This window comes from Onychostoma macrolepis, chromosome 05 (genome assembly GCF_012432095.1).
Source record: "Onychostoma macrolepis isolate SWU-2019 chromosome 05, ASM1243209v1, whole genome shotgun sequence".
Lineage (NCBI taxonomy): Eukaryota > Metazoa > Chordata > Actinopteri > Cypriniformes > Cyprinidae > Onychostoma > Onychostoma macrolepis.
Genome location: NC_081159.1, coordinates 44,474,636 through 44,494,202, shown reverse-complemented (window position 1 = coordinate 44,494,202; position 19,567 = coordinate 44,474,636). Strand labels below are relative to the sequence as shown.

Genomic DNA, 19,567 nt, shown 5'->3' with positions numbered 1-19,567 from the left:
ATAACAAATTTGCTTCAAAAGATAAAATTAAATGAATTGCTAATTACAACATTGAAATAAAAATGTAAAGCCTGTACAAATACTAGAAATCGTGAATATAAATAATTGGGAATCATGTAAAAATAAATACAAATGAATTAAAAACAGTGCAGTGAGTGCACATTTCATTGATCTATTATAACACTTATGTAGTTTTGTTCGCTTTTCCTTATAAAAGGTCCAGAAATGTGTCAATTTGTTTCGTCAGGTGTCTTTTTTTTTTTTTAATTATATGTCATTATTTATGCATTTGAAATTTTAGTCCACATTGGAGGAATTGTAATGTTTAATACATTTTTATTATGTAAATAATTTTTTTAGCATTGAAAAAAAAAAAAGTATAGATTTTTGTTTGTATATGCTGTCAATTATAGTTCTCAGAAAGAAAATCGGAATCGGCAGATCCACGTAAAAAAAAAAAGAAAAATCAGAAATCGGAATCGGCCAAGAAAATTGCAATCGGTGCATCTCTACTATATAGTCTTTAATTAAAATTCACAATCAGGTGTGTGTCAACTTGACATCAGAGAAAAGATCGAGCGAGCTCAGCTGAAAAAAAAAAAAGTTTCCAATATATAAAATTGATATGCATAAAAAAATCTATATTTTGGACAACAGCAGCGTGTTTAATGGTAGGGTGGGAGATGGTCATGTGACGTGTTTACCTGCGCCTCCTGCAGCTGAACGTGACTCTGCTCCAGCTGCACTTTGCCCTGCACCTCGTCGTGCTGCAGTCGGTCCATCAGCTGCGTCTGCTGCAGGAACTGATGGTGCAGATGTTCTCGCTCCGTCACCAGCTGCTGGTATCCAGCTGTGTACTGCTGCAGGTGAGCCAGATACTGATCCCTCTGCTCCTGCGCAGATGCCAGCTCTCCGCACTTCTCCTGCAGCTGATGTGAGGAAGACCAGACGGTCGGGTTAGGAGCGCAAACACTACAGCTGCACAAACATCAGTATCCCTTTGAGACAAAGGTTTCCTTTTGTTTTGTTTTTTAGGTCTTCAACCCTGCTCCTGGGGACCCACTGTCCTGCAAAGTTTATTTCCAACCTGCTTCAGCACACCTGCCTTTGTATGTTCAAGCAATCTCGAGGAGGTTGATTAGGTGCTTCGGGTGTGTTTGATTAGGGTTGTAGCTAAACTCTGCAGGACAGTGGGTCCCCAGGAACAGGGTTGAAGACCTATGCTTTAAGCCCAAAACGCACTGCACGATTTTAGCAATCCTATAAGATCACTGCATGTCACACTGTGTGACATGGATCTAATAAACTTGGCTACGACGTGTGTGTAGACTGTACGATAATGACACCTATTGACTCGATACGATGCACGTTACTATAGAAAAATAAAACGTCAGTGGTAAACAAAAAGAGCATGATAAATCACACTTCAGCAGTTGTATTTTTTGTGTGGAAACGGCGAAAGAGGAAGGGATAAGAGCTCGAGGTAAGCAGTTTCATGTCGCATGTTTATTGGCTGGTCAGTAAACGTGGATCGCAGCAGTAAACACACTGTGCGATGATCATGCTCTGTAGTGTAGGCTACCTTTGGTCACAAGATCGTGAAAACGGCCGTCTTTGAATCTCTCTCACTGTGCGACATAAGAGCAACGATTAGGAGCCACGATCACAGAAGCCGCCACGACTGTTTCACGACGTCAATCTTTCAGCCGAAAATCCTGCAGTGCGTTTAGGGCTTTAGACACAAAATGCTTGCTTGATGTTGTTGTATTCAAATTCATTTTCATATCTGCTTCACGGGCTATTACATGGCAGATCAGGGTTATTATAGTTAACCAAAATTAAAATTAAAACCATTAAAGAAATTGTTACTTATTAATTTTATTTCGTTCACCAGAATAATAATTTAAAAAAATTATATATATTAATATAAACATTTCTCATTTTAATTAGTTCAATTTGATGTACTAAAATAACTAAAACTGAAATAAAATGTAATAAATACTATATAGGCATAGAAAAAGCAACAATGACTAAAAATGATGAAAACAAAATTACAAATTTGTTTTAACTGAAATTAAAATGGAAATTCAAAATACTAATTAAAACTATAATAGTATCTCAAGGATACTAAAAATACACATTTAACAAACAATACAAAATATTTACTTGATGTCCCCCTGAGGTTTTAAAGTAATATTTCAATAATTTAATAATACATTCACATGCTCACGGTTCTCTGATGTCCGTTAATATTCACATGACATGCAAGTAAACAAATAAAATATTTAATATTTTTTAGTAAGTGTTTTATTTCGACTTTGTAGCTTGATTTAATTATTATTAAAAGTTAAAATAATTATATAATTATTGTTGTTATAATAAAAATAATTATTATTAATGTTTTAATGAATAAAAATGAAGTAATACATTACTGTTGTAAATTACAATTGTGCTGTAAAATGAAAAAAAAAAAAAACAATATTAGATCATTTTATTTAACACTATAAGCTCAATACTATTTTCTCTGTCTTAAATTCTGCACTTTCAAACGCTGACGTTTTAATCATTTTAAGTCCTCAAGCTTTTATTTTTGGTTAAATACTGATGAAATGCGGTGCACAAAAATCTTGGAAATTATGCAAATGCAGGAAGTGAACCAATCGCATATTGATTTCCCAAAACGCACATTGAAATCACAGTGCTTGCAGAGATGAAGTTTGCTCTGTTTGCTGTGAACCGACCGCCAGATTTAATATTAAAGGATTATGAGCTGCTTGAGTTTTCCTTTCATTTGAAAGCCGCAATAAGCTATATCAAGATTTTTATCTTTCTAATTATTATTAGCTCTTCGTCAACCCCCTTCAGGGAAACCCTGCTTTAAGGCAACATCTTCTGCTTTGGTTTCTATGCAGACACAAACCTGTTCTTTGGCATTGTGCAGGTCTTCCTGCAGCTGACCTATCTTACGAGCGATCTCCTTCTTGATGTGCTGCTCGGACTGCAGAGCGCTGGTCAGCTCCATGTTCTCATTGGTCTGGTGGAGGACAGAGGTCAGAGGTCAGGGGTCAGGTTCACTCACTCACATACTTAAGTCATCTGTCACTAGAGCTCACCAGCTTGACGAAGCCGTTCTGCAGCTCGGCCAGCTGGTTTTTGAGGTCTCGGTTCTGGGCCAGGGCTCTGCTGATGGTGGCCTTGTCGCTCTGGACGTCCTCCAGAATCTGGAGTCGATCCTGAGTGTCCTCCACGGCCCGCTCAGCCTGTCTCTCCAGTTCTTCCATCCTCACTTCCTGTTCCTGCACCAGCCGGCTCAGCTGCTCGTTGTCTCGCACCTGCAGGACACAACAGAGCACTAAATACCTCTGTAATGAGTGTCTGATTTCATAATATGTTTCTGTCAGCCAGTACAGGTTGAAATGTCTCCATGCTGCATTTCAACACATGCACCACACATCTTTTTTTTATAACAAGTTTATACTTGTTATTTACAATTGTGATGCATCATATTTCAAATGCATGGATAAAAGTTACGGTTAAAAACAGACGCAAATTAACAGCCTTGAATGCAGAGGTTTTCAATCAGGGGGCCTGTAGGGGGCTACAAGATGGCTTCAGGTGACTTATAAGACAAAACAAGTATTCAATAAGATATAATAAGAAAAAATCTTTTTTTTTTTTTTTTTTTTTTTAATTAATATACTTTTCTCTAGTTATGCCAAGCTATAAAAAGTTATTGAGTATAAACTAAGTATATGTTTATTTTTTTAATTCTCATCCAATGAGATCCAATTACTTGAATCACTTAATATTCATTTTAAATGTTTAATTTAATTAGGTTCTGTAAATTCTGAACTTGCAGAAACATGGAGTGTCCATACATTAAAATAAGTTTCAAACACAAAGCTAGGGCTATGATCTCGTAGAATATCGTTGTGGAGAAAGAAGTGTCCTTGCAGTCAAAAAAGCTGGTGTAATGTGTTTAAAAAATATATTCAGGGTTCCCACTCTTTCATGAACACCAGATTCAAGGACTTTTTAAAGCACTATTTATTTTATATCAAGCACCTATCAAATTCACACGCCAGCATACGTAGTGTCATGAAAGACCTTACAGTACTTAACATTTACATTAAAGATGTCTGAGAAATAATGTTTTCAATGTGTAGGTTTCATAAAAATAGGACTTTCTATTTGCTTTTAAACTGTAAACGTTTTTTCACTAAGCTGTTTTTCCAATTTTTCAAGTTCTACAATTTCTCCTTAGCTCCACGTCGCAGTAAGTTTTAGGAGTTCATTTGTAGTCCGTCTCCTATCCTGAAAAGTCTGTCTTGCAGAAATTGACTAAGAACGAGCTCCTAAAGCTTACTGCCAGATTCTGGAAGATAAATTCTTCAAACAGTGGCACACGAGGATGTGGTGCTGGACCTTCAAGAGTCACTCTCAACTTATCTGTCCATAAATCCTATACAAAATGAGTCTTCATGTATTTCACAACACTTCAGCATGTTATTCTTATTAAGTGAGGGTCATTTTTCAGGCTTTTTTACCCAAGCAAAGTCTCTGAGAACCTGACAGCTTGTAATTCTGGAGACTCCAGGAAGGCTGCAGTTCTGGATAATGCTGGCGCTGGAGACACCTAATTCTTCACATTAACTCTTCTGCAGTTAACGTGTCTTTTCTTCTCCACCTGTTTTTTTCTGACTCCGCTGACCCAATGAGCATTTTGCTGACCAAAGGTCATGCCTTAACTTTGCAATTTCTGTATTGCATTAGTTTTAAATATTTCTCATAGGGATTTAATCATTTTTGACTTTTCAATCTGAGTTAAATCTCTTTTTTGGCTCATTTCATCTGTAAAAGAAAACCTGGCTTTAATAATTCTGCACACCTGAATATAAGGAGTTTTTCACTTCCAGCCTTCATGGAGCAGATAAAACACATATAATCATTTATTAATTAAATATCATTTTGACTTAATCCTTTTCTTTATTTAAAGGCTGAAATGTGAGGTTTACCTTTTTATGAAACTTTTTCAAAGCTTTATTTGAACATTAACATTAGATATTTGAACGTGCTATTAAACTGTTCTCAGTCAAGATGTCATTTAAAATCCGGACATCATTGGTAATGTTATAGTTTTAGTGATTACACAAACAAAGTGTCAATTTATTGGTTGATTTTTTAAATATAAAACTTGAAGTGATTTGTGTGTCAGTACTTTTTGAACATCTCCAGCACATTTTAATAATACCGTGATAATACTGATAACCGTGATCATTTTGGTCACTATAATCGTGATAAGAAATTTTCATACCGTTACATCCCTAATCCATGTGTCTGAAATTCAAGTAGTTTCAAGAAGCGTGGGAACCCTGTATATTAATCTAAACATACTGCAATAAGGATGCACATACTGCATGATCTAGTATCTTCACATGTAAATTTAGAATTTTTTTTTAAGACCAAAGGCACTCCAGTATAAATGCATGACAAAGCATGCGTCACATGATCGGTGTAGGTCACCTGTGCTTGGTACTGCAGACTGAGAGCGTCTCTCTCCTGATGAAGGCTGCTGATGGTCTCCTGAAGGGCCAGTTCACTTTCTGAAGGGCCCGAGGCCTGTGACACGGCCTGCAGCTCCTGCTCTTTACTCATCAGAGCTGCGGACACAACACAAGCCGGTCATGTTTCTGTCTGAAATGTGTTTCCTCACTTGAAACCTGAATGTTCTTTCTGGACACACACTGAAACAGCTAACGGGTCTGTGTTTGTTTTCTTGGTTAGTGGGTGAAAAAGTGCTTTAGTGTCTCGTGATCAATGAGAATGTGACATAAAGGGTGTGCATGTCATGTCACGTACCTGCAGCGTTCTCCAGCTCTGTGATCTTCTCCTGCAGCTCCTGAATCTGAGCAGCAGTGCTGTCACGCTCCTCTGACATCAGACGCACCTACACACACACACACACACACACACACGCGCACACACACACACACACACACACACACATACGCACGCACACGCTCAGCATCAACACACTACATACTCGTACGGTAAAATAAAGTTATTACTATACTCAATATTTTATTTTACAGCACATTACAAAAGTAATTTTTCTTATTTTAACATTTTGATAATAATAATAAAATCACAATAGAAATCATAATTATAATTATTTTATTGTTATTATCTTAAAGCCATATTAAAAGGGTTAGAAACAGTGGGAATGTGGCATATTTGTTTACTTTATTGTTACTGAAAGAGGTTTGAATTTGTTCTTGTAAAGAGTGAAACAATTTGAACACCCTTAAAAACACCCTTATTTTTGCCTTTTTGTGTCTGGATGTCTAAGCAGCAGCAATATGAGATGTTTAATATTTATCATATCACCGTTAAAATGTGTGTTATTTTTTTAATCAGTGAGATACTATTAAGAGTTATTATATTATATTTTTTATATAATATAATATATATTATTATATTTTCTGTTCTCATTTTAATTTTTGCTGTCATTTTTATTATTTATAACAATATTTATCCATTTTTATTTTAGTTTTTGTTGTTGTTATTAAATAAAAGGAAAACGACAAGAGCTGTAGTAGCTGAAATAAAATAAATTCAAGGTTTTTATTTCAGTTGAAGTTTAATTTAATTTCAAGTAACAGAGATTTTTTTATGGTTTTAGATTTAGTTAACTATAATAACCTTGGTTTAAATCACAATCAGAAAAATTACATTTACATTTTTTCCAAATCGTTCATCCCAAAAAGTATGGCTTGCACTAAAAACTTTAAAAAAAAATAAGAGAAATTTATGCAAATTCACTCCCCTATAAAATCACCCCCAAATCATTTTAGGATTATTAATACATTCCCACATATTCCAAACTATTTATGTCATTTGGTACACATACACACACATATATAGCAATATTGTATGTGTTTGTTAACCTGAGACAGAAGCTGCTCTGTCTTGTCCTTCCACACGCGTCCCTCCTCCTGTATCTGTACAGCGTACCGATCTCTCTCCACCTGCAGCTGAGCGACCGACTCCATCAGCTGCACACAAACACACAGAACATCAGGAGGACGTTCAGGACTAATACAGACACAAACAATTACAGCAGCACACACCTGAGCCGCGTGAGCCTCTAACTGTTGCTTTTCCTCCAGGAGGAGCTGCACCTGCTGGCGCTCAGATGGAGGACCCGACTGACTGGAGAACTGCAGGAGCGACGAGAAGAGGGCTTTCACATCACAGGATTCAATCATGAGCACAGTACATGTTTAAAGCGTCTCCTCACCTGCTGCAGCATGCTGTCGGCCATCTCCAGACGCTTACGGAGCTCATCAACCTCCTGCTTCAAGCCGTTGTTCTCATTTACCTTCAGCTTGAACTGCTCCGACAGCTCTGAGCTCTGCTGCCTGGACTCCTCGCTCACATTACTGACAGACAGCAGACCGTATTCATATAACACCTGCTGCTGAATGAGGAGTTAAAAACAACTGACGAGTCTTACCTAAACCTGAGGACCTCTAATCGTAGACTGTCTCGCTCCTTCTCAAGCTCTTTATTATGCTGCAGAAAAAAGCAAACAAGGCTTTTATGAACTTGAACCGTGTCGTTTTGGTCAAATGCAGCTGATAATGAAGAGGATCTGGTACCTTCTCGAACTGCTTCTGTTGTGTAGAGACTGAAGATAGCGTCCTCTCTAACTCAGACACTCGCTGTTTACTGGCCTGCAGCCGCGAGCTCAGATCTTCTGCCTCTGCTGCACAAACACACACCGATGGATATTACACAGCGGAGCTCATAAAAATATATCCAGTTCTTACTTTACCATAAAATCTAAACACACAGGAAAGAAGTTTAATGCATAAAGAAAAAGAAGTCTATTTTTAGGCCTAATACGAGTTTTTTTTTTTTTTTGGTAATTGCCAAAAATCTAATTTTAATTGCCACTGAGTTTTCAATTGTACTCATGTAAATGAGTTTTATTTTTCTTCAATTACATATATTCATTAGAAGTAGTTTTTATTTCTTAAAAGACCAACTGAGTTCAGATATATTTTTGAAAATCCCTTTAAGAGGTACATTTTAGAAAATTAAAAATTAGATTAATATATTTTTTATAACTTCAATTCAGTTTCAGGCCACAATTAATATGCAATTCAGGTCATATTTCACCCCAAAATCTAAAGAAACACAGTAAGAAATTATATTTTGCAGAAAGAAAAAGACTGATATGAGAGGCCAATGTAATTGAAGCAAATCTAATTATAACTGCCATTGAGATTTCTATGCTACTAATGTAAATTAGTTTTATTTCTCTCCAAATACATATATTCATTAAAAACTATTTTTCTTTCTTAAAAGTCCAACTGAGTTCAGTTATATTCTGGAAAATCCTATTTACAAGCAAATTTCAGATGTTTTTACAGATTCAGGTAACTATTAATATGTGATTTATTACAAGATGAATCTCACATGTCCAGCCCATACTTCACCATAAATCCAAAGAAATATAGTAAGAAATTATACTTTGTATTAGGAAAAAGATCGATTTTAGGCTTAATATTAGGAATTGTTTGACTTGCCAATAAAATGAACAAAAATTATAATTGCCATTGAGATTCTCATCAGATTTTGCATTTTGGTAAAAAATATTTTAACACAGTTATTGTTTTCTTATTTAAATCAAGGCAGTATAACAAATACAAACATGACGTAATATTACTGGTTTAAATCGTTAGATTTAACACATGATCTACATGTTCTTAACCTGTTTTTTTTCAGTATCACAGCGTGTTTTTTGAGTATCACCCGAATAATATCACGATTCTGAGCACGTGTTATCACACACACACACACACACACACACCTGTCTTCTGTCGCGCTGCCTGCTGTGTGTAAGACAGGGCCGTCTGTAGCTCTGATTTCTCAGACACCAGGATGCCGATGGTCTGAATGTGAACCTGTATGTGGAAGACATGCATCAGTAAACACACAAAACCTCACGTTTGTATAACAGCACTGACATTAAGTTAATGTCAATTAAATTGCATTCAACAGCTAACACATTTACTGTTGCATTTGTAAGGTGAAATTTTATCATCACATACATTTCCTCTTAATTACAGCTGGTAAATGCCTTCTGCTGTCAATAAAACATCTTATTTCTTTCCAATTAAATACATATATATATATATATATTTCCTTAAAAGACCACTTTAATTTTTTTGGAAAATCCTATTTAAATGCAAATCTCAAGAGAATTAAAATGAGTATTAATATAATTTGTATAGATACAATTCAGAATCAAGCCACATTTAAAAGCATTCAATGTGAACCACGCATATAATGGTAATTATTCTTTTTTTCCTGTATTTCCATCCGAGTGTGATCGAGATTTCACACATCTGCATTCAGTGGATGTTTATTCACTTCTAGAGCTGAAAGTCTGTTCTGAGTCAATATTTTTGTTCTGATATCATTTATACACAAAGCTGAAGTGAAAGACTTCCATCAAGTTTCAGTGAACAAATGACTAGACTATAACTTTTGAAGATTTGTTGGTTACTATATTATCAAGTTCCTGAATGAATCAGCGCCGTAGATCTGAGTTCAGAATCAAAGTCAGATTCTTTGAATTTGTTCAGTCAGTTTGTTATAAATTAGAGCCAAATATTGTGTCGATGATGGCCCCAGCATACTAATTAATTAGCGAACAGCACATGAATTCAGTCCTGTGTAATCGTTCACCTGTAGCTGCTCACGTATCGCTCCCTGCTCCTTAGTGAACTTCTGCTCAAACTCTTTCCGCTCCTGATTGAGAAGACAAGGAGGAGTCGCTCATTAACAAACCACAAATGAGCAATCTAATAACACTGCTGGCAGCTTACTGTACCTTCTGTAGTTGATCAGAAAGCTCCTGAGACTGCTTCGTCTGAAAACAGTGAACAAACCTTTAACTCGTGTGTTTATTAAGAAATAAATCATTAAACCGATCACCACAAGCATGTTGAACAGGGACAGTTAATACAGGTCAATATGAATTCAAAATGCATCTTATTCACTTTAAATGTCATCTGAAAAATGCTCTTTAAAACCTTAATATTAATATTAACTACTAACATCAAATCTTAACATGTGCAATCCAATCCAAAACTTACTAAAATAACGAAGCCGAATAAACAGAATGAAAATAATAAACAGTTATTATGTATTGATATTAACCATTTAATTAACTCAATAAGGCACTGTGCATTAAAGTGAAGTATATAAACAATACAGCATGACCAAATAGATGAGTAAAGCCATGTTTACTAGGCCATGCATTTGTGTCTGAATAAACGTTAATTATATATGTGTGTGTGTAACACTATCAGTTCACAAAGAATGCAATCTTGAATTTCTAATTAAATAAAAGCTTTTGTAAGTCACTTTGGACAAAAGCATTTGCTAAATGCATAAATGTAAAAGTTAAAATCTAAACTTAGTATGCAAGACAACAAGAAAATGGGCAAACCATTTAAAAACTAGAAATTGAAACAATGTTGCATGTTAAAAGTAGCAACAGCAGCAAACAATGTTGCATCTTCAGAAACTCCACAGTGTTGCTCTGTTATTGAACGCTTGTGAACTGCAGCATGGGATGTTACAGACACACAGCCCCGTATCACGCACACACTCATACCAGTGTCTGGAGTTTGGACGTGAGCTGGGCGTTTGTGAGCGCGCTGGAGTCCAGAGCCGCTGCCAGCTCCTGGTTGCGAGTCTGACGTGTCAGCATGCAAAGAGAAAGAGAGAAACAGAGAGAGAAATGAAAGACTAAGAGAGGTGGACGTGACGGCAAACAGGTGGTGTTATATGTGTAACTGGACTCTCTAAACACAGAGTGATTGGGATATAAACAGACATCCGTTCATGTTCAAGCAGGGTGACATTTAACATTTCACTCAAGAGTGTTTCCTAAAGTAGAAAGAAATGGGTTCTCTCTATTAAACCCCATTAAATCAAAATTGTAGATTTGTTACAGACCAAAGCTATCGATCACATCTTGTCTGCAGAAGAGTATTTAGATATTTATAATGAGAATGATATGGACCAAATATATGAGCTCTAGTAACAAAAACGGCTGAAAGTGTTGTCAAATTATGTACACTACCATTCAAAAGTGTATTTATTTAAAAAGTTTTTAAAATTAATATTTTATTCAGCAAAGACGCATTAAATTGATCAAAAGTGACAGTAAAGACTTTTAATGATACAAAAGATTTTTATTTCTATTTTTAGTCATTAAGAATAAAACAAATGCACTAGTTATAATGATAATTAATACAAAAATTGCTCAACATTGATAATCAGAAATATCAGCATATTAGAATGATTTCTGAAGATCATGTGACACTGAAGACTGCAGTAATGATGGTGAAAATACAGCTGCGCATCACAGAAATAAATTACAGTTTAACAGATATTCACATAGAAAACAGCTGTTTTAAATTATAATAATATATCACAATTTTTACATTATTTTTGATCAAATAAATGCAGCCTTGGTGAGCCGAAGATATTTTTTTCAAAAACATAAAAAAATCTTCCCGACCTCAAACCTTTGAATGGTCGCGTATGTAACGCATGACTGCTCTCTACAGACACTCAGGCTTCTACGCGGATGAAGCCAGTGAAACTTTAACTTATAAACAGAGCCTCATTCTGCCATGTAGCCTGTTGCAGACGTGTTTGTGACGCTGAAACAGGATGTTTGTTCAGTGTGTAGCAGGAGATCATGGGAGCGCCGGATCAAATGCCAGAACTAGTCCTACAGGACACACTGCAATAACCCACATACATAACCAATTATACCAATTAAGCTATAGATTACAGAAGCACACAGCACAGAAAAGAGGAAAACCGTTTCAGGTCTTTTATAAATACTTTATATTTAGCAGAAATAGATGAAATCATTCTTGATTTGGTCTGTAAACCATATAGGAATCAATCTGGGATACGATTGTGAAAACGATATCAAGTGACTGACGCACTTTAATAGAGCGCTGCATCAGCCAGTGCTGTAAAGCCCTACAGACTACAAGCTGTTTCCATCATAAGAACTGTGCTTCAATAAGATTATCCTGCTTGAGTGAGATTAGTGACCGTCCAGAGTGGTAATTATAAACCACTAGACTAAAATAAATTACCTTACTGTACAGTTTTGCACGTCTACTTTAAAAAAAAAAAAATTGTTTACATTTTTTTTTTTTTTAAAAGCTCAGGTGAATTAATAGTAAAACATATCAAAATACCTCCAGTTCCTTCTCACTGACCGTCGGCGGACCGCTGTCTCCATTGATGTATGTTGTTGACTGCATTTAAACCCAAGAAAGAAAGAAAATCAGAATCAGAAATCAAAGCTTTGCCCTGAATCACTGGATCAGTTCATTCTGGAACAGTTTAAATGTTGATATTTGGGTTAATTAAACCGCTTCTATTCCAAGTCTTGCAAATGTGTTTATACTTATATTTGTAATTCACTCAAGCCATGCAAGTTCAAAAGAATTTGGTTTATTTGGGAGGACCTATTTGGGAGTTAGACGAACAAGATCAAAACAGGTAATTTGATTTCTTAAAAAGTGCATTTGGCCTCATTTTGTTTCATTAGCGCATGCCACCCTAAAGAAAAACAATGCCTGCTTTCATAACCTTTCATTAAAATTAATAAGTCTATCCACTTCTGAAATGACTTTTCTACTGATGCAATCAAGCAGGGTGGAAAAAAATAACATTAACTAATAACATCATAGCATCACAATCCAACCAAACCCAAAGACTGAAGCCGTGACTCACCTCAGACAGAAGTCCATTGAGCTGCTGGGAAATCTGTCTCAGGCTCTCGGTGGACGACAGCGGCCTGCAAACACAAACATACGAGTTCAGCATCAGAACACACTATTAGGTGTTACAGTTCTGAACTAAACAAGCTCTACAAACATACAGAATCAAAGGTATCTGTGTACAGTTAGTGTGGATGAACAGACAGAATGAAGCAGCAAGCTACAGCTTTAATGTAAATCTGAGTTTTTGTCATTGGAAACTTGAAGTATATTACAATTTACTACTTAGTCAACTCAATAACACACACACTTTTATACTGTATGGTCATTTTTTAAACATTTGTGTTGTTCACATTATTGCATGAGCAGTTCATTGCCTTTGACACAAAATAAATAAATAAAAATACAGTATTTTTATATGCTTTTCCACTTTGAATCCAGGTTAATTCTAGTTAGCAAAAAAAATGTTTTTTGAACTACTTGAAATAAAATAAACATTAACTGAAATAAAACAAAATATAATAAACTTAAGCTTTTATTTCAACTAGTGGAAAAAACAAAACAAAAAATGACAAACAATTATAAAAAGTAATTTAAACACTATGATAATATCTCAGTGATACTAAAATAATACTATTTGAATCAATGTCGGTTCTGTGTTACAGTAAAAACTATTTATTGAATATTTCCTAAAAAGCATCTGGGAAAATGAACTGTAAAATATTTCCGGAACCAAGGCATCAGAAAACCTGAGCTGTCACTGTAGCGCTCTATAACACATCAAACATTCTGATTGGCTGTAACCGTGTCACGTTCATGTCATGATATTTCTGTAGTAGCTTGTTCTGAAATAAAGAGTAAATTCACCTGTTATCTTCCAGAGGATGTTCATCGCCATTTGCATCTGCTGTGTACTTCTGCTGGAAAAACATACGAATAAAAACCACAAACTTGAGATGCAAAACAGGCCAGACTTGTGTGACAACACATGAAAACATCAAAATGACTAACATGACAAGGCAATGCACCAAATTAAAAGACACACATGGATCAAATTAAAAGCATGAGCAAACAACAGGTAAACCATTAACACACACACATACGCTGTGTTTCAAAACAGTCAGCTGCCAACCTAGACTTCTGAAGCCCAGCTAAAGTGACTGACACAGAGACAGACAGACCTGCAGGCCAGCGCTATCAGCGGCACACTCAGAGTTAATAGCAGAAGCGGGGTTAAAGACGGGTTCAGCGCTGGTCTCCTCCAGATCCTGTGTGACCCGGTTCACCGCATCCACATCATCCTGATGCAATACAGCGACAGAGACACATTACTGTCAGTGGTTTAACACACACACACACACACAGCACAGATGCACAACGATCTTCATTATTCTCAACGGCTCATACATTCTCATATTTATCAAGTACATACATATAAAGGTGAAAAAACATTTCCAGGCATTCAATTCGATATATAATCAATCCCAATATATTCAGACCCTAAAACTTAATTTTGCATGTCAAAGATGCATTAAATTCAACATGAAAAAGCATTCGCAGCGTGCACTGTAAAAACAGATTTTATGAAGTTGCAAAATAAAGCAAATGAGATGTATTGGAGTATGTTTTACAAGAAAAATACTACTTTAGTATTTTAATCCAATGTGCTAATTCTTTGTAATTAAATATTACGTTTACTTGCAATTTCTGAGAGCAAATGGTTTCTACAAATTATTTTCAGTGCGATTTATATAACATATACTGTATTTCTTTCAAATAAAGAGCACTGATGAATCGTTCGCAATAAGACCGGAAACATGAATGAGTGATTTCATGCTGACTTTGAAAATTGCAATAGATGATGCAAACATTGAGTTCTTCCTGCGAAGACGATCTCACAGCATGCGAGGAAACACAGATGACGAATCAAAGAGCAAACGGAGGAGAAAGACATCGGGGAGAGAGAGAGAGACGAAGGACAGCGAGCAGCTCACCTGACTGTTGTTGACAAATGGAGGCTGAGACACTCCATTAGTCACACTAAGATCAGACACCATAACTTTGAGAATATTCTCAATCTACAGGGGAAGGAGAGGCAGACGATAAAGGAAAGGTGTGAGAGGATGAAGCAGGAGTAAGACAGTGATAAAGGAAAGACAAGATGAAGGGTTAGAAGCGCCTGAGTCAAATCAATCACACATCTTTCTGTTCTTTACACTATCATAATTTATTAGTATTGTGAATGAGCTTTTAGCTTATTTAATATTTTCAGCTTTTATTCTAATTGCAGTATTTTTTGTGGTTTTGTGCTTTTAGAATTTATGAGATTTTGTTATTTTTAAATATTAATATTTATGTTAATTAATGGTCTAGGTTCAAGATTTATTATTTAAATCACAAACATATTATATACTTGTGATGTAATAAAGTGAAATGATTCATTTGTTCCTCAGTGCAACAACAAACACAACCAACAATGAATTAAGCACATACACATTAAAAAACAGAATATAATTGTTTTAATATATATTATATTATTTTCTAAGAAATATATATGATATGAATAAAATAAATTAAATATGGTAAGAAGAAAAGAATAAAGCAGAGATTTTTATAAAAAAATATATTAAACTATACAATGTACACAGAATCTGTACAACGTGCAATTTTTTCAACTTAAACTAGAAATAAGTTTAGGTTTTTCATAACATTTGATTTATTTCAGCTTTATTATTAACAAAATGTTGCCAATACAAAAACATAGTTAGTTAGTCATTTTAGTGGTTTAATTTCAACAAACATTTTTCAGTACTAACGTCCACTTATTTTAAGAATTTCAGTGAATATTTATATTTTTTGAACCATTTTATTTTTAGATAATGTTAATAACCCTGGATCAGACTCTCTGTAAGAACTGTCAAATTACTGGCTGTTCTGTGTAGACAAGACTAATTATTATAAAAGTGAAAACAATAAAAGTACAAAAACAGGTCCTCAAAATGGTGAAGAGGAAAAATAATTCAACGTGCCAAAACTGATATCCTCAAACCGTTCCTGAAACGAGGATTAATTCCTGCAGTGGGAACGTGTCATTAACTGATCAGTCAAAACACAGCAGACAGCCAAATCCCATCAGAGCAGACAGACAACACTCATCGCATCTGGCCAGCGAAGCTCTGGTTTCACGCGGCGTGGATTGATTACGCACCTGACTCACATTGTCCGGCGAGTGTCTGTCCACAGCGGCGTCCAGCTGATCGCCTCCTTTGACCTTCCTCTTCTTCTTTGGTCCAGCGCTTCCTGTGGATGGGGTGGTCTTCTGTTGAAACTCCTTCAGCTGCAGGACACAAGAGCAGGAACGTTTTTGATTTTATGTTTGATATTAAATATTTCATATCACAGCTACAGTATCAGTCATGCGTGTGCGTGTTTCCACTCCAAACTGCTACTAATAATAAAACAAAACAAATTACAAAGAAATGGCAAGTAACACAATGAACTGAACGTGAAATTTGAAAGTTTGAAATAGTATTTTCTTATAAAGCAAACTACAATCATCTTTGTTTTATTTACAACTTTGAAAAATCATGTTTACAGCATATAATGACAGGAATACTACACTTTTCACAACACATCCAACCAAACCCACATCCACTAAAAATCACCACACCACTCCAGTCATTCAATTAACAAAAAGACATACTAACTTCTAGCTAAAACACGAGTCCATAATCCATAATAACGCTTCCTCCAGTGAAAAATGTGAATCAGGAGAGAAATCAGCACAGATCAAGCAGTGTTTACAAGACAAAACAGCTCTAAACAAACATGTGGCTGGATTTTGATCTTTTGATCTTTGACTTTTTCACTGAAGGAAGTGTTATTATGGATTATGGACTCTTATTTTAGTTAAAAAAACATCTTAATGCTGGATTTGTTTCAGCTTTTGTCTTCTCCAGATGTTAACTGATGGACTGGAGTGCTGTTTGGACTCTCATTCTGACGGCACCCATTCACTGCAGAGCATCCATTGCTGAGACACTGATGCAATGCTACATTTCTACAAACCTGATGAAGAAACAAACTCAACCTGATCTCGGATGGTCTGAGGGTGAGTAAATTGTCAGCTAATATTCATTTTTGGAAGTATTTGGCAGCTGTTCAACTAAATCAAGCATCAGTGCACCAGTGCCACTGACAGGCAGAAGGACTCCACACAGCAATCTCAAGTCAATAATCTGTCCAAATTCTGGCACAGTTTAAACACACCGGTTGGAATGCATTGTGAAAGTGTGTACAAACTAAATCAAGATAACTAAATCAAGTTCCACTGCACCAGTGACACGACAGGCTCGCTCAGATATGACAACAAACTGCACATTCTGTTTGAGAGTGACCTCCCGTGCAATGCTGTGATACGAGGACACGTCTCTAGTAGGTCAGGCTCGCTGGAGTGGGTTTGGGTGTGATTCAGCTGTCATGGGACAGACGCTCTAAATCAGCTCTCATATGACAGCCTTGCTTTGCCATAACTTAAATTCCAGGGTTGATTTTTTTCAAGCCGTGTTGTCGTTCCAGGCCACAGACAGCATAAAGGACAGCAGCTGTGCTTCACAACCTAGTGCAGACACGAGCTCCCTAACTAGACAGCACACACATGCATCATTAAAAAAAAAAACACTATAAATCACAGATTTGATCAATTAAACCTAAAAACAGCAATCTAAAGAGCACAATGAGGGGAAATGAAACGTATCAGTTAAGCACTTTTACTCTTGACAAACTAGACACTGAACCAGCTGTTTCAATTAGAGCTGTCATTTTAACTAGCAGTTAGCATGTATGTTAAGCTAACACTAACGTTAATCAGTTGGTTAAATGAGCCTAAAGTCAATAAGAGTACTAAAATGGTATACAATTAGTGTCTAGTTTTGGTTTATTTTAAACTAATTCACATTGTTGTTGTTTGTATTCTGTAACTAACGCCAAAACACAGAGGCTAACAACATTAGCATGCCAAGTTAGACTGACACTGACTCACAGACACTTATAAAGCGCATTTCTGACAGGTTTAAATCGTTATAAACGCGAATAGAGAGACAAATTCTAGCGAGTTCGTATCCAGGCCCTGCCTCGGCTCAGTCCCCGGGGTTTCCTGGCAGCCGCGCCCGTCAAAGGAGTGCTGGCAGCCGGATGCGGGCCCGCGGAGAGGCCGGTAGACGTGGAATGTCAACATGACAGATGAAACACAGACGCTCGGACGCGATTCAGTTACGATCATTAGTTGTGTTTTGTCACAAAGACAGTAAAAGAAGATGTGAATGTACATAAACGTACCTTTTTCTTGGCTGCAGCGAGTTTGATTTGCCTGTTCTGGTCCGCCATCCTCTCGCGCTGCTGAGCGAAGCCAACGGCACCACGTCATCAGATGATCTCTCTCTGTGTGTGTGTGTGTGTGTGTGAGAGAGAGAGAGAGAGAGAGAGAGAGAGACACACACACACACACACACACACACACACACACACACACACACACACACACACACACACACACACACACACACACACACCCCACTGACTCTACAATTTCCGCATCTAAACACTGGCCAGTTTTAGTAATTTTAGTAAAGTTAGGTTTATTCACCTACGCTTTAGCCTTATATATTTGATTACATATTAAGGTTAATTTGTCTTTCAGCAGTTTATGTAGCACATTCCGTCAAATATGCTGTTGTTACTCACTCATCATTGTTCTGGTGTATTATGTGCGATTTCACAACCTCTTAATTTTTTTATTTTTTTATTTTTGCTATAATTAAATTTATTTGTTATTTTATCCCCACAGTCATTGCAGGGTAAATTTTGAAATTATTTAAATTAATTTAAGCAGTATTTATTCCGATATCTTCAAGCTCGAAGCATTGTTCCCGCTGCTCCACCTAGTGGTATTTTGGAGGGCATTTTACATCAGTATAGATGTATTAGGGGTGCCACATCAAATATTTATAATATAATAAATAACAAACAAACCCCATCTAGTAGATCATTAAAATCTCTCTGGGAGGAAGATTTAAGTATTATGTCAGAAAACGAAACTTGGGATACATTCTTCTTCAGTTTGCTCTAGACATAGGCTTATTCAATTTAAGGTGGTGCATCGCATTCATTGGTCTAGAGTACAACTTAGCAGGATATTTCCTGATTTGGACCCCACCTGTCCACGTTACGGTGTGGAGCCAGCATCCCTGCTTCATTCTTTTTTGGGCCTGTTCTAAGTTATTAAGGTTTTGTAAAATAATTTTTAAGAGTTTCTCAGAAATCTTTACTACAGCGATAGACTCCAACCCTTTGACAGCTCTGTTTGGGGTTCTTCCGGAAAATGTGAAATTGACAGTTTTAGGGATGGATAATATTGCATTTTGCACACTTTTGGCTAGACGGCTAATTAATTGGCAGCTGCCATCTCCTCCAACTTACCATCAGTGGGTCTTTGACCTTCTTTTTGCCCTCAAACTTGGAAAGATTAAATTTGGAGTTCGATTGAAACCCGATCTTTTTATAAAATCTTGGAGCCCATTTTTGGAACATTTTAAGGAGGCAGGTTTAGAATAATATGTGCTTTGTGCATGCTTTTTCTTCTTCTTCTTCCTCCTCCTTTTCTTCTTACTTGATGTTTAAATATTTATCTGTATGTTTATATTATTGTAACTAAACGTTTATAGATATATAGACAT

General features: G+C 36.2%; 1 protein-coding gene across 15 annotated transcripts in view; it reads right to left on the bottom strand.

Moving 5' to 3' along the window:
• golga2 (golgin A2) overlaps positions 1-18,321 on the bottom strand; it is a 28,665-nt gene extending 10,344 nt beyond the window's left edge. For 2 of the 15 annotated variants that reach the window (XM_058775537.1, XM_058775539.1), the window contains exons 1-21: positions 18,171-18,321; positions 16,042-16,170; positions 14,828-14,911; positions 14,015-14,134; positions 13,701-13,753; positions 12,847-12,910; positions 12,306-12,365; positions 10,694-10,774; positions 9,905-9,943; positions 9,760-9,822; positions 8,879-8,972; positions 7,662-7,768; positions 7,517-7,575; positions 7,301-7,442; positions 7,131-7,220; positions 6,948-7,055; positions 5,860-5,947; positions 5,524-5,660; positions 3,114-3,332; positions 2,921-3,034; positions 705-929 (exon numbers count right to left, since the gene is read on the bottom strand). In XM_058775537.1, the coding sequence (XP_058631520.1) occupies positions 705-929; positions 2,921-3,034; positions 3,114-3,332; positions 5,524-5,660; positions 5,860-5,947; positions 6,948-7,055; positions 7,131-7,220; positions 7,301-7,442; positions 7,517-7,575; positions 7,662-7,768; positions 8,879-8,972; positions 9,760-9,822; positions 9,905-9,943; positions 10,694-10,774; positions 12,306-12,365; positions 12,847-12,910; positions 13,701-13,753; positions 14,015-14,134; positions 14,828-14,911; positions 16,042-16,170; positions 18,171-18,218 (2,124 nt within the window). In that variant the 5' untranslated portion in view covers positions 18,219-18,321. The remainder of the gene's footprint in view (positions 1-704; positions 930-2,920; positions 3,035-3,113; positions 3,333-5,523; positions 5,661-5,859; positions 5,948-6,947; positions 7,056-7,130; positions 7,221-7,300; positions 7,443-7,516; positions 7,576-7,661; positions 7,769-8,878; positions 8,973-9,759; positions 9,823-9,904; positions 9,944-10,693; positions 10,775-12,305; positions 12,366-12,846; positions 12,911-13,700; positions 13,754-14,014; positions 14,135-14,827; positions 14,912-16,041; positions 16,171-18,170) is intronic. The other 13 variants (XM_058775538.1, XM_058775540.1, XM_058775545.1 and 10 more) reach the window with 13 other exon arrangements.
• Between the last annotated feature and the right edge of the window lie 1,246 nt (positions 18,322-19,567).